This window comes from Lissotriton helveticus, chromosome 10, assembly GCF_964261635.1.
Source record: "Lissotriton helveticus chromosome 10, aLisHel1.1, whole genome shotgun sequence".
Lineage (NCBI taxonomy): Eukaryota > Metazoa > Chordata > Amphibia > Caudata > Salamandridae > Lissotriton > Lissotriton helveticus.
The window spans coordinates 1,035,438,641-1,035,454,565 of record NC_136071.1 but is presented as its reverse complement, the minus strand read 5'-3'; the positions used below and the strand labels follow the sequence as shown (position 1 = coordinate 1,035,454,565).

General features: G+C 43.9%; 1 protein-coding gene across 1 annotated transcript in view; it reads left to right on the top strand.

Moving 5' to 3' along the window:
• The window catches only part of CASD1 (CAS1 domain sialic acid O acetyltransferase 1), a 256,795-nt gene that overhangs the window by 54,280 nt on the left and 186,590 nt on the right, over positions 1-15,925 (top strand). The window contains exons 4-6 of the mRNA XM_078663740.1: positions 4,451-4,495; positions 6,853-6,915; positions 11,629-11,673. Of these exons, the coding sequence (XP_078519866.1) occupies positions 4,451-4,495; positions 6,853-6,915; positions 11,629-11,673 (153 nt within the window). The remainder of the gene's footprint in view (positions 1-4,450; positions 4,496-6,852; positions 6,916-11,628; positions 11,674-15,925) is intronic.

The following is a 15,925-nucleotide window of genomic DNA, read 5'->3' as shown; positions in this document are numbered from 1 at the left end:
GTATTTGAATCTGGTGGGGGCAGCCATTTTGGGAGGACGAGGGGTAGCGGACTAGGCTTTCCCTGACTCCAGCTACTAATTGAGACGCTGGCACCTGAGCGCAGCGGACACGCGCAACGTCTGCGCCCATCCACGCTTGGGCTCTGCCCAGCGCCAGAACCCCTGGTAGCTTGAAGCCAAGTACGTCCTTCATCTACACATACTCCAAAAATACTCTGTTGGAACTGAATAGGGTGGAGAGGGATAGGGATTGTATATGTATTTCCTTTGACTCAAGGCCTTAGCTCTCCCAGGGTCCTGTCCTAAATGTAATATAACCTCACCAGAAATCAGATTTCAGCCCATTAGGTTCTTTAAGGATAAAAGGACATCTGCAGCCGGGCGTGCCACTCAAGTTTTTAAATGCATTCTGGTGAACGCCAGATCCCTGGTCAAACATAGTATGGAGTGTGCAAGGCTCACAGAGGAAAATGAAATAAAGATAGCCTTCATTACAGTAGCCTCCGGTCCAGATTTAGTGAAAGCTACCCCACCGTGGTTTCTCTGTCATGCATTAAATAGGCCTGTTAGGAAAGGAGGGGGTTTGGCGTTAATTTATCACAGCTCTATTAAAGCTGTATTTCAGCCTGTTTCAACCATAGCCTGTGAGGCGTTGTCTTTTAACTTCACCTTATCCAATCACCATACCTTTAAAGGTATTTTATTGTACATGCCACCAGGAGCTAGAAACTCGTTTGATGTTCACATTAGTCAGCTGTTGGTCTGTGTTGTAACACCTACACTATTTGGGGAGACTTTAACTTCTATTTAAAGGTGTCTACTGACCCTGACACGGCAATGCTGATGGACATGATGGATAGTGCCGATTTAAAGCAATATTTTAGGGGAACGACTCATGTAGCTGGACATACCCTGGATGGGATTTTTTCTAACCATCCCGGTATGTCCTTTACAGGCATACTACCACTTGTGTGGTCTGACCATGCTGCTGTTCAATTTGAACTAACTATTGCGCCTCAGCACGCGAAGAGTGGCTATCCGAAAGGACAGATAGAGATTAGAGCCTGGAATAGAGTTGATGGGACTGCTTTAAAGGATCCTCTTACTACCACGGCAGGCCAGTTACCACATGGTGTAGAGGAGGCGACTATCACCTACAACAATTGGCTTGCTCAAGCGTATGATATAATAGCACCACCAAAAACTGTTCTCCCCAAAAGAGCACATCCTTCCGCTCCATGGTTTACAGAGGAGGGGAGAAATTTAAAATGCATCTGTAAACGCCTGGAACGCAACTGAAGGAAAGGCTACAAGGAAGTAGAGAAGAAATTGTATAATTCTTGCCTTCAGGAGTATAAACAAGTTATTTTCGCCGCGAAACAAACATTTTATTCACGCCAAATCGTTTTGGCAAAGAACTCTGCCAAAGAGTTGTTTAGAACTGTCTCCAGCCTGGCTTCCCTGAGCCCAGTTAAAGTTCAGTCTAGTCAGGAATTGTGTGAGGAGATTGCCAAATTCTTCCTTAATAAAGTGGAGAGCATATTTTCTGTCTTCAGTGGACCTAACAATGCCGGGCTGAACATGGCAAGGGAGGTATCTAAGCCCCCAAGGATTGTCCCCCTTTCCCTGAATAACTGTGCACCACTGACCGTAAACGGTACTCTTGAGCTCCTAATGGGAGCCAAATCTGGTTTGCTTTTGATCCATGTCCTTTGAAGGTGGTAAAACTGGCCCCCGGTCCGATTGCTCTTTTTCTCACATCCATTTTTAATGGAATGTTTGAAACAGGACAGTACCCCAAGCTTTGGAAGGTGGCCTCAATATTGCCCCATCTGAAAAAGCCAAGCCTGCACACTAAGGATCCCAACAACATCCGCCCGATCTCTCGGCTTCCTTTCCCCGCAAAAATGGTTGAACAAATCATGAATCGTCAACTCAGTGCATTTTTGGGGGAAGTACAAGCCCTGGATCCCTCTCAATATGGCTTTAGAGAGAGCCACAGCACTGAGTATGCGCTCATTAAGGCCACAAGGAGATCAGGGAAGCTGTGGATCGAGGAGGCAGGGCAGCCTTGATCTTATTAGATCTGTCCGCGGCCTTTGATATGGTCCATTATTATATCCTAATGGACCGTCTCAAGGCTTGTGGGGTCCAAGGGAAAGCTTGGGATCTTCTTAAATCTTTTCTATCAGACAGGGGACAGATTGAATCCCTAGGTAAATATCAGTCCAAGCCCTTTGCACTGCCATGTGATGTACCGCAGGGATCGTCATTGAGCCCCACACTCTTTAACGTGTGTGTCTCATCATTAGACCCCGTTATCAGTGCATTCGGGTTTAATCTCACTTCCTACGCTGATGACACACAAATTGTGGTGTCTCTATTACCTGACCAAGAGCTGGGAATAGATAAACGGTTTCAGGTCTGTATGGAATTGGTGGTGAGATGGATGGCAGACAATTGCCTAAAACTGAACTCCGATAAAACGGAAGTAATGCTGTTTGGGAACTATGTTAATTTTTGGACTCCTAATTGATGGCCTGCTTCCATGGGTTCACTCCCTATACCTTCAAAAAAGTGAAACATTTGGGAATAATACTGGATGAGATACTCTCCTTTGGGGCCTAAGTAAATGCAGTAACTTCAACAACAGTGCTTGTTTTCAGAACTGTCAAGAAGTTATTGCGGCTTTTACCTTCAGGGAGCCGGCAAACAGAAGTCACAGCATTGGTCATATTGAGGCTGGATTAATGTAACAGCCTGTATCGAAACATACAACAAAGACTTCTGTATAAGCTTCAGCTGCTACAAAATGCCGCGGCCAGATTACTTACGGGCACATCAAGTTCTCCCCAATTTCCAAAGAGATAAAAAACTGCACTGGCTCCCGGTGAGGAACCGGGTGCATTTTAAATCTCTCTGCATGGTCTTTAAAGCACTTCAAGGCTTAGGACCAGATCATTTAAGGTGCCAGTTTTAATGGTATATACCGACAAGAACTGTGAGATCTCTGGGAGCTAAGCTGGTCGTAGTTCCACCAACAAAAAAAGATAAGTGGGGTGGCAGAAGTTTCTCTTCATGCGCAGCAAAAGCCTGGAATGACTTGCCATTCCATTTGAAAAAAAAAGCCACCAATCTTCTAGCTTTCAGGAAGGGTTAAAGACCTGATTTTTTGATAAATAAACCCTCTTGTTTCCAGCTCAGCATTAAGGAGTAGTAACTAGCGCTAGGACACCTCCGGGTATTCGCACGCTCTAAAAGTTCCCAGAACATAACTACGCCCAGAGCCGTTTGGTTAATTAGAGGTTATCAGGGTTGTCTAGACACAGGGAGCCACGAGGGAAAATACAATGCCTTAGTACAATAAATAACTTGCAGTTCAAGAAATTATAGAAACCCACATTACCACTCCATTCAATAAGGCACCAAACTGTTACAGTTTGTAATATAAACTAAGGAGAGTAAAGGCAAGTTAGATGTACACACGTTAAGCAGCACCTTCAGGGGCGAGCACTGGAAAAGTTTCATTAAAGGTGGGTGCCATTGTCTCTCATACAGACCTGTGATAGAGTTGATAGAATGTGCTTTATTTACCTAGTATCTGAAGCAGCAACAGCAGTATAAGTTTGATGAAGGCTGTGGTGCAACAAAGATGGGAAACGCACCCCTGCAAGGCTAAAATACACAAATTCTAAGCTCTCCTGGGCTGATAGCCTAGTGAGGCAGCACCGCAGCTGAAGATGCTAGCCATTGTAAGGGCTGCAAAACAAGACCCTCGTCCTCACTCTGCCGCCATCTCAATGAAAGATTTGGTATACCAATATACCAATATAAATAACCTAATATTCTGAAAGATGTTTGCTGCGTTGACCATTATAGGGAACTGATGACATAGTTAGCCTAGATTATCTTAGGTTTTTTCTGTGTGTGAGCAGTAGGTGGGGATCTGTGAAGGAGCATTTGAGTTGAATAACATAGTTAAGTATTCCAGAGAGACAGGGTGGGAGCTCAATCGGATTAGGAAGTTACCATGTTGTGTTTAGGGAAGTTTTATGGTGCCCCTTGTGATTTCAGAGATTATTGTCTAAATCAGACAGCGATCATGGTGCTTGCTCTGCTTATATTTTTTTGAAGTGTCACAATATTTTAAGGTTTTGGCACTCTATAAATTAGTACTTGTGTTTTTATTTCTATAGTGTATTATGTAGTGGTATATATTTTAAGATGTGCTCTTGGAAGATGCAACAAAACATCTGAGGAGACCTAATTGTTAAGTGGTTGTTGGTGCCAAGTTGAGTCTTAGCATGTTTGACGTGTATTGGCTAAAATAATTTTGAGGCATTCTCGCTGATTGATGAGAATTACGTATTCATACATTGCTTTTTTTTAAAGGGAGAGCAAACATTTGGTCCAATGCCAGCGTTGATTTTTTTTTTTCTTATTTCAACAGCATGAAGATATTCCTTTCAAAGATGAAATGATGTCCACGAAAGTGGTAAGACCGTAGTTATATTTCTTTCTAATATATTTTATGGGCTGACTCTATACAGTACACCCAAGGTTTATTTGAAAAGATAAATTGGATTAGAAGCTTTGTTATCCTTTCTGTCTGTGAATCCATTTCTGATCTTCCCTAATATATGCAATTTTCAACAATATTGTGGTCAGATCGAGATCTGCTTTTTAGGTTTTTGAAGTAAATATCTTCTGGTATTTTCTGAAATTCTCCATCAATCCTATAACCAGAAATTATCTTAGGCTAGTAGAATAAGTTCTATGATGAATTTGCAATGAGATTTAACTCTCCTTTCTGCACCTCTGCTTCAAGTTTCTCCACTACAGCATATTTCAACACCATGTAATGAAGGGCTGGTCTGTAGTACACTTTTGAGCAGACTGGAATAAAAGAAAGACAGACAGGAGAATGTTGGAGCGCCTGAAGATGAGAAGTAGAATCAGCAGCTAGTAGGAGTGAAGATACAGTAGTCTCTTTGCCAAAGAATGTAACTGTGAGAGAGCAGTTTGGCAGATTCAAAAGTTAGCAAAGGGAAAATATGACAAAAATGTAATCATTGTTGACCGACTTATTTAAGGCTAGTAAGATAGTAGAGAAAGGTAGGAGAAGGACTGAACAGAACTTGAGACACAAAAAGATGAAGGGAAGTTGATTGAGATTAGTGGAACTCATACAAGATGACAGCAGAATGAAGAAAAATGAACATCTCAGTTTTAGAAGAGGAAGTCAGGGTGCATACAAGACTGAGTATCCGGTAATAAAGAAGAGGGGTGGGGATGAACTAAATCTCAAAGTGATATTCAAAGAAAAATATAAATAGCAACCGGCTAAAAGGAGCTGTTCGAATTGACTGGATTACCAAAGCTGGTTGTGTGAAAGGAGGGAAAAATGTAATGTAATGGGCTGACGTCTGCTATATGTAGAACAGGAAGAGATTGAAGGTTAAGCCTTTGGTATGCACTGAGGAGGACACTCAGAGGAATTATATGTGTTAAACCACAACAGACAATAGTCTTAGTAGAATTGACCTGCTAAACACCTGGTAGAAATGGTCAGATTATAGTGAGGATTATGAGAAGATGTCAACTGTGGTTGAAAAGTGTTCAGTGGTTTTAGAACGCAAGAGAAGTAGAAAGACAGTGCATTAGGTAGATGTAAGATAAGAGTTTCAGAGGAAAGGAACAGTTTTTAAAGTTTTCAGTAAGGAAGAAAAGGAGGCGGCAGTTAAAGATTATTGAGGAAGAAAAGGAACTCAAAGTGGTATATGGTATGAGGCAATATGTTAAAGGAGAGAGAGAAACGGGCACCAGATAGGGAAGTTTGAAGAAAAGCTACAGAGGGTAAAATCCTAAAGGCTAAGGAAGGGGGTAGTAATATTGTAGATTTGTACAAGGAATCGCTAGTTGGTTTACATATATCTTCAAGGAAAAGTAAAAAGAAGCAAGTAGCTGGAAAAGTAAAGGAGCGAGGAGCAGGTAGAGGGATGTGGATGGTAAAAAGCAGATGGGCGGGAGTCAAAACAGAGTGAGGAAGAAAATACTTTTTCTTTTTTTACATCAGACCGGTGAAGGCATATAAAAAAGGCATGGGTGTGAAATTGATTAATAGGAACATAGGAGAAGATGAGATTTCCTCCAGGTACACTGTAAAGACATACGTATTTTACACTATTCATTTGGTTGATTGATTTAAAATATTCTTCTTCTAAACATTAATACCAGTGCCAGTCAGCCACACCCTGAACACATTAACATCCAGACTCAAGCTGTTTGTCATCTGACCGATGATTTTTTGATTTGCTGGGCTTCCTTCCTTAATGTTTTTTGGTTTTTTTGGCGGCCACATAGCTCCAATCTTTAAGGAAATCTAAGTAAACATATATCAAGCAGTGAAAAGCCTAAGCTGAATGAAAGTCTGAAACTCTCAGTACATCACCATGTCTAACTGCATCAGGCTCTGCATGTCCCTATAATTTCCAGGCTAGATTCCCTTGTTAAATTCCAGAAATCTTGACCTCCCGAACCGGTTTAACTGGTTTTTGAACTTTATTGCACCGGGTAGTTTCTATGTGCGATAAACATTGCACCACCTATAATTTTAATGCCTGCGCAAACCGGTATTTACACATGGATTGCAAGTTTTTTTTGTAACTCTCATGATCTTACCCATATAGTTTTAGCACCTGAATTTCCTCATGTATGCTTGAGTGTTTTCATGCTCCCAGGAATTAATTTTACCTAAAAACAAAATATTGATACCCATCATGTTATTAATTAGTGCAGCTAAATATTAACCAAAAATTAAATTGCAAATATATATTGCATTTCTTTTTGCAGGATTTTATTTGGTGTCCAGAGGTTAACAACTCTATGAAACAGCGCTTCAGTTCTTGGAGTGAGGTTAGTACTGGCATAAATTACTTTTTGGTTTTTACTTTTACATTTACCACATTGTAGCTGCCTGACACTGCCAAGCAGAGTAAACAGAAGCAGACAGTGAGACAGAGCAACACAGTGAAGGTGGATTTGTAGGCAGGGTTAAGAACCTAAATCCATGGGAAATCAGAGCAACAGGAGGTAGAAAGCAAAGAAGCACAATGCGAGACAGAGCAACAAGGAGCCAAGGATGAGGGCAAAAAAGAGAAGCACACGTAAAGACAGAGCAACAGGGAGAGTGGGTGGATCTGAGAAGCACATGGGGAGAGACAGAGAAACAATGAGATAAGAAGGGCACACAAGCTCATGAGGGAAACAGCTGGAAAAAGCTAGCGTTCTTGTAGAGAGCATAACAAAAACGCAGCACCAAATCAATGAGCTAATTTAGGACATAGTAATGCATCGATGCTCTAAGGGAGGGACAAGCCCACGCCCAGGAAGCAGAGCCCACACAAGCCATCAAATAAGCAAGCAATTGAATGTGACAGTGAGACCAACTGATGGTAAACAGTTGGCAGGGCACTGCAAGCTAACATAATGTCTCACAACAGATAGTGAGTGTCTTAGACGAGACCTAAAAAGGGCCATGACTCCCACCTCATTGCGCTGCAGTCATCCTCTTGTGAGTATGTGGGCAGCATTAAGCAGTGATATTTATTTGCTGACTTCTGTTCTACAAACTATGACTCCTCCATTCACCGACAGTCTATGTATATCAACAAGTCAATTGATTTGAAAAGTGTATCAAATATCGAAATTGGTGCATTGATTTGGCAGTTTTATTTAAGTTACTGCCAGTGTATTGTAGGGTGGAGCCCCCAGATCTGAGAAGGCACATGTACTAACTCTAGCTTTGTATGCTCAAGTAGTCTTTCCGAGGCCTGTCTATATATATGTGTGTGTGGTGCTATATAGGTGGAATGCAACATAGGAGAAAACCTTTCAGAGCTGACTTCCCTTACTATTAAAAGAAATGTTTTTAAGTCCCCTTACATAATTTTTTTAAGGTAAGTCCCTCATCCATCAGTCTCTGTGAGAAAATCTAATCCTCCCTAGCAATCCTGTGTACTACCAAGCATTAGCTCTTAAGGGCGAGGGCAGATTGAACCTCTGGGAAAGGGAAAACAATTCTGAGGTATATGAAAAAGAAAACTTCAGTGTCATGAAAATCACAGTAAGTAATCATGCTGTTACCATCTTTTCTGCCTTAATCATCAGTTGTTGCCTATTGAATAAGTATCAAGCTGTGCTATGCCACTAGCCATCCCAAGTGGCAGAAAATCGCCCTCTCTTAATAGATTTGTGATCATGTTAGAGACCACAAACTCTGTGTCCACTTCCTGGTTAGAAGATTGAATACCCTTAACTGTAGTGGAACAACTCTGATGGGGGTGTAAGAGAGACTGGTGATCCAACATAGCAGGCAAGCGAGAACCAAGGCCACAAACTGCATATTTCATTTGGATTGAGGTGCAAGAATTGCCCAACCACTGCAAATGGTTTCAAAAGATTGTGCTCGATCACTGGCATCCAACTACTAAGGATGTTGAAAAATGACCTCTAGTTTCTGGAAATTCCTTGTTTGGGGTAAAACAGTAATTAGTGTTAGGCAAGTCCAGTTCTTCTTACATTCAGAACTGCCACAGTGTGCAGAGAATTAGATAGAAATGCTGCCTTGGTCCTACCAAGGGATTCTGTAGGTTCTGGGCTATGAGCACAGTTGGTCATAGAGAATACTAGGTTAAGCATCTGTCACATCCAGTTGGTTGAAAGCAGGATTCGGCTACAAGAGACTCCACTCTGAAAGATGTTCTTACTTGCTACCCTGCCAAATGGGTTGTTGACCAAACATTGAAGTTATCAGTTACATTTAAGGTGTTTGATTTAAGGGGATGAGTATTAAACCATAAATTACCCCTGCAGAGGCTGCTGCAGCAGCAACATCAGGTGGGTGATTTATTACTTCTGATGAAGGAATAGTTGTGGACTTGAATCAAAGGAGGATGTGGATAATGCGTTGATCTCTTTTTTTATGACCAGCCAGAAGTGCCATTCAGATCCGTCAGCCTATTAATCTCCATATGGGGTTGGTAAGGGCTTGTATAAAGCTGCGTATGACTGGAACACTGTAAAATCAAGTTTCACGTGAATTGATCAGAACAGAAAAAGACATCTAAAACATCATAGTGAAAAACGCTCAAATTTGTTTTTCACTACTGCAAGGCCTATCACTCCCATAGAATAACATTGGGATTACCATATTACATTTTATACGATTCATTTCCAATAGGGAAAAGATAAACTCTTCAAGTCTAATGTCTCTGAAATTGCAATTTAAGATCCAAACATGGTTAAGTCGGATTTATTTTAAACCGCAATTCTGAAAATGGCATATCTAGAAATTTGGCATTTTACTTGCTTTAGCCATTTAGTGCACGTGACTTGTCTCTTATTACATGACTGGGTGTAGTTGACAGTTGGGCTTTGTGTATTCCTCCTAGACAGCCACACACGTTGGGAACTTAGTTGTGTCTCAATGGACCATCTCTGGCAGGATGGGAGGGAGGAGCTGTGCACGGCCTCACTTACGAAGAGGCTGCGTCCTGTCCACAAAAAGGCTGCAAACCCCCCTCCCGCCCGTTGTGAGTCTGGAGCTAGGGCATGAAAGGAGGATTGATATCTGTGCACTCCGAAGGCATGCCATTGAAGTCTCCCCCACTTGAAAGGCTTCTCTGGATATATGTAGGGGATTTCAGACACCACCACATCAGTACACTTCTGCACCTGTGAATACTATGCCAGGAATAAGGATTGTTGTGCTGCTAAAGGTCTGATAATCTGCTGGACTGCACTCTACTGGACTCCTGCTTTGCTGTGTTGATCGACTGCCATTTTGCCTAGGTGAGAAGGACTGGACCTGCATCTCTGGAACCCAGATCCCAGAGTCACTCCAAGGGCTGGTTGGCTGCCTCCTGATATTATGTCTTAAGGACATAACAGGCTTCCGACCCCTGCACCTGGATTATGCGATCTGTGAGTCTACCCTGCCAAGTGGTGCCACTCCGGTCATGGACCCTTGGAAGCGGGCCTATGGTGCCTACCAGCTGAACCAACGCATCTTCTTTGCTGAGCAACATATCCCTGAGCAGAACCAACTCATCTCCTCAACTGTGCATCACATCCCTGATACTGGACTTCTCATCACAAACCCCATCAACTCAACGGAATGCTTGATGTCAATGCAACAGGATCTCGCACAGCAGCCTCGCCACATCTCGGAACTGATGCATCCCCTCGGCTGCGCGACACATCTTCAACGCATCTCTATACATCACTCTACAACCAGGATTTAAGGTATTCTGTTCAGCGGGCCTAATTAGGCCCCAGTAGCCGGCCCACCGTTCATCACAGTCGGCCTGAACTTGTCCCGGTCTGGGACAACCAGATATCCCCAATATCGCTTTGTGCTTTTTGGTGCTATTTTTCACTATAAACATGAAAAACGAATATCTCCAGTTCTACTAATTGTATTTTTGTCCTTTTGGTTTGGTTTTTATTAATTGATGGAGCTATTCTTCTAAAACTAGTGTAGAATCATTTTGTGTGGCGTTTTTCCTGTTTTACTGCTTGAGGTGTTGCACAAATACTTTACACACTGCCTCTAAGTTAAGACTGACCGATCTGTGCCAAGCTACCCGATGGTGAGCTCAGGTTAATTTAGGAATTTGCTTCAACCTTAACCTGACTAGGATTGTAGTTGAAATCTGTTTACCTTACGTATAGAAATGTCACAATTCATTAGTTGTATTAAGTTACAGGCCTTCTTTTAAAATCGGGATATCTCTGTTGAAGGAGATCAAATAATAGGACTGAGGAAAATAATCTACCTTTGTTCCTCCATCACAGCCTTTACCATGTGAATTACTGGCCTTTGTCTTGTTTTATTCATTAACATCAGAGCTATTCTTCTAAAACTTGTGTAGAATCCGTTTGTGTGGTGTTTTCTTTGTTTTACTGTTTGAAGTGTTGCACAAATACTTTACACAATGCCTCTAAGTCAAAACTAACTGCTCTGTGCCAAGCTACCAGAGAATGAGTACAGGTTAATTTAGGGTTTGCTTGGACCTCACCCTGACTAGGATTGTGGTTGCTGTTTGACCATGGCTTACGCCCCAGTCAACTAACCACCCAATTTCTAACGAGAGCTATTGATGCAGAGTTAAGCAACTCACTTATACTCTTAAAATCTATTAATGACGGACAGTTATAAAATTGCCCAAGCTCCCATAATCTAGCAGAAGCAATCAAAGGAATGATCCGGACTCCTCTCATTTCATACAGAGTGCTGTACTAGTAACTAAAAGAACGAAAAAGTAATTGATTAACTTAAGATAAATAAGTGGATCAAAGCAAATTTGAAAGTGGGCCTGTACTTTGTAAGAATTGTGTTTGGTGGAATATTCAGGAGCTCCCCATGTAATTTCTAAAAAATTTACAAAAAGGATACTATTGATAGAAGATACATTTCTTGCACTGTACAGTTGTACAAAAGCAAAAATCATATAGAAAGTAGGCTTTTGGCCCGATAGATGGAAAACTCCATAGGCCTTACCTGTCAAACTATTGACTAAATTCAGTGTGCCAACTAACTGATAATTTATTTCCTTTGTTCTACAGAGTACGCCTTCCCAACCTCACATGGTTATGGTGGGAGCAGCTACGGTAAGCACTGTTATTTGTACATGTATTTACATCACTGCATTTCCTGTATTTATATGAATTCCTTCTAGATTAGTGTATAAGCAAGCTAAGCTGATCTGCAGATGACTGTACAACTTACAGAAAAAAACAGCTGGATGATAATGGGCAATGCTAGCCAAAAGTTCTGCAACATTTTCTCAGTCTGGAATATTTTGAAAGCAGTGCCGATTTTCGTATAGCCACTTCAGAGCGGCGCACATTTCCCCGCTGTGCGGGCGAATTTCACGTGTGCGCAAATCAGACGGCCACTGGCCGTCCGCACACGCCCACCGTGACTCGGCCGTCCGACGCATGGAAAAGGTTAAAGTCAATGTATGATTGATGCACTTCTCAATTTCCCCAGGACATCATGGATGCTTGCTTTCTAAATTCCTCCAGATCAACAGGATATGTTACATTAGTACTAAATAAACTGCAGGAACAATCTGTCGATTTTTAGGGCTTTTCCACACCATGTAGATCACAACTCTATCATAGATGTTTGGGATAACCGGTGCTAGCATAAAGGTAGAGGAACATAAAAATGTCATAACTTACCTTGGTCATGTAACATTGTGATGGCTATTATCAAAATATATCACCAAAGACAACACTGCCAGTATATTGAGTGGCATTTATCACTGCAACATCTTTAAAATCAGTTACATGTACATGTTTGCAACATTTTCATACTAGCCGTGACATTTTTTTTTTGTTATTTGGGAAAATCACCCTTTTTCTTATTCCTTCAATAATTGGCCAGCAAATGACACAGAAAACACAGCTTTTCATTTTAGAAACAGGTAAAGCGGAACTTGAGTGTGTAATAATCAACATTATCCAGTATTAGGGGTGTCTTTCATAGATTCACATGCCTGAATCATTCCCCGTCGTCGAGACGGGAGCCTCCGGTACATAAAAAAGTAATGTCCTATAGACATACATAGAGAAAATAGGCCTAAGGGTCTCACCTTAGTAGCCTTTCGTTGTCCTTATGCAAAAAGGACCAAACTCTCACAGTCAGCCAATCAGCTCCGACCTCCCTCTAGAACCTTCCTGGGAGGAGCCTCAGTCCCTCAGATTTTCTACCGCACGTTGTGCTAGGGAGTCTCCAGCCTGAGCTCTTCTCAGGATTCCTTATAAATCATCTACTTTCCTTTGAAAAGTGAATCTTCATTCTACAATCTTCAAGGACTACTTCAGTAACACTTTGAGGCAGTAAGTGTTTGCTTTCCACTGCTTTCTTCGATGTCTGAATCCCAGAAGAAAGCCCTTTTGAGGGCCTGCTCTTCATGTGGGAAGAAAAGGCTCCATGTGGATGATAAGCATACCTTATGCTTATATTGCCTTTATCCGGACCACGTCCCTGCAGACTGCAAAATATGTAGGTCTTTCCCTAGAAAGACCGTGAGAGACAGGGAAGGCCGCCTTCTCATCTGGCTCGACAGACTCAAGGACAGAGACACTCTGGAATCTTCCGAAGGCAGTGTCTCTAAAACCTCAGCAGTCTCTCAAAAGAGGCCAAGGGTAACTTCCCCTGGCCCCTCAGACACCCCTCCTAGGAAGACAGCCAAGAAGTCTTCAGAGGCAAGATCTACGACATCTTCTGTGTCTGTTAAGGATACTCAGACTTTTAAAAAGCCTGCTCAGGCTTCTAGCAGACCTGCCCAGAGGACTACCTCAGTAACTACCACGGTGTCGACGACGTCAGCGTTGTCTCCTTCACCGTCGACGATAACATCTCCATCATCGTCATCGACAGGTAGACATATTTCCTCCGTTTTACTACTGAAATCGTCGACGACAAAGACCCTGTCGACGTCGAAAACTACTCCGTCGACGAAAACTACGCCGTCGACGACGGTAACGACGACGACGTCAACGACGAACCCACCGCCGACAGCCCCGACGACAACAGCATCGACGAGGGCATCGACGACGAAGACGTCGACGACGAAAACGTCGACGAGAACGACATCGACGACGGGCTCGCCGTCGACGACTGCACCGACGACGTCACGGTCGTCGACGACCAACTTGCCGTCTACGGAGATTCCGTCGACGAGGACCCTACCGTCGACGAAGGACTCGTCGTCGTCGACGAAGTTAAAGACACCGTCGACGGAGGACTCGTCGTCGTCGTCGACGAAGTTACAGCGCCCGTCGATGGAGGACTCGTCGTCGACGAAGACGCTTCCGGACACATGGAAGAAAACCAAGCTCGTGGAGGTGTCATCCCTCACGCTACCACCATCGACGACGCCTTCGACGGCTTCCACCTCCAGTCCTGCGTTGGGCAAGTCTGCTAAGCCGCATATTACGCCGGAGACCACGTCTCCAAGCAAAGTGGAGATGCACCCGCCTAACGAAATCTTCCAGAGTGAAGACTCAGAAGAGGATGACCACCTGGGCCCCGCTACTTCCATCTCGGACCTACATGTCAAATGCCAAAGCACTGACGAAGAGGTAGAGGAATTCTCTTACCAGGAGCACTCCGTCCACACTAAAGTCAGCACGGAGGTTACCCCCATGATATGCCTACCTGCTGCTCTGGTGAACGACCTGAAATTCCTTGTACAGGATTACAAACAACGCTTCCCGGACGCTGACAGTAGAGATCAGCCGCCTATCGTTCCTAACCCAGCGGCAGCCCCAAAACCGTCTCGACCTCCCCCTCAGGCCCACCATGAGAAGACTCAACCTCAGGAGGTAGTGTCGTCAGACGAGGATGAGGAGGAGGAAGAATTGGAGGAAGGAGAGGTCCAGGAGGCCCACTCTTCCCATGATGAGGAGGATGAATATGTGGCGTCCTCACCAGCATCGCCCCAACCGCGCCATGCGGACTCGCCGCCGGTAGACATAGGCGGCTTCCATAAAATTGTGGAAAGAGCGGCGAAGAGATTCCATATGGCTATCGAATCCACAGAAACGGAATGCTTCCTACACGATTTTAAGGAGCAGACTCAAAAGACGACTAAATCTATTCCAATAATAGAATTTCTATGGGAACAAGGCAAGAAGATAATGCTGACGCCCGCTTCTGTGTCTGCGGTTGTTCCGCGCCTAGACAAAAAATACAAAGCCCCACTGTCTGCAGCGGTCTGCCTAAACGGGCACCCTAAACCGGATTCAGTGGTCACGCAAGCGGCCCAGAAACACTCACGCAACCCTTCCTCCCCGCTGTCCGCTCCTCCGGACAAAGAAGGAAGAAAACTGGACACAATCGGCAAAAGGTTCACCACGACTTCGGCCATAACCGTCAAGGTAGCCAACTCCATTGCCTTGTTGGGGCGTTATAATCGCCAACTCTGGGAAGACATAGCCCCATATTTGTCAGACCTGCCGGACTCAGTCCATGGGGAAGTCCAGGCTCTACTAGTGGAGGGTCAATCTTCGGCAGCCGAAATAATAGACTGTGCTATCGATGCAGCCATGACTGGCTTTCGTCAACTTGCTGGAGCTGCGGTCCTACGCCGTCAAGGATGGCTTAAAGCGACGTCGTTCCGCCAGGAGGTGCAATCCAAGGTCTTGGACATGCCCTTCGATGGCCAGCACCTTTTTGGGTCCAAAATCGATGAGGCATTGCAAACCATGAAGAAGGACACGGATACGGCAAGGGCTCTGGGTACCTTACAGTCCCGGAACCAGTCCTTTCGAGGCAACAGATCCAGAGGACAGTCCTCGTATCGAGGTTCCTATCAGAATAGGTCCTCGTACTCCTATACTAACAAAGGTCAATACCAACATAAGCAACCTCAAGGCCGTCAATCATCCTATGGACGATCTAACTTCAGAGGCAAGAATACAAAGAGGGGCACTGGCGGCCGCCAGTGACGAGCTACTCCAGCCAGTCCAGCCACCCTATCCATCCTTACAAATTGGAGGAAAGTTGACCCATTTCCTCAACAATTGGCAACTCATAACCACGGACAGGTGGGTTCTCCAAATTATACGTTTTGGCCATTCCCTCGAATTCTCCACCATCCCTCCCAGGACTCCTCCTCGCAGGCGGGCGCACAAAAACTTACGCCTGCTTCTCCAGGAAATTTCTGTAATGCTGAAGAAAGGAGCTATCGAGCGCGTTCCGGTACCCCTGAAGGGGAAGGGCTTTTACTCCCACTTCTTTCTTGTACACCAGAAAGAGGACAAGTGGCGGCCCATTCTGGACCTCCGAGCGCTCAACGTCTTCCTACGAAGTCAATCGTTCAGGATGGTGACGATTCAAGAAATACTA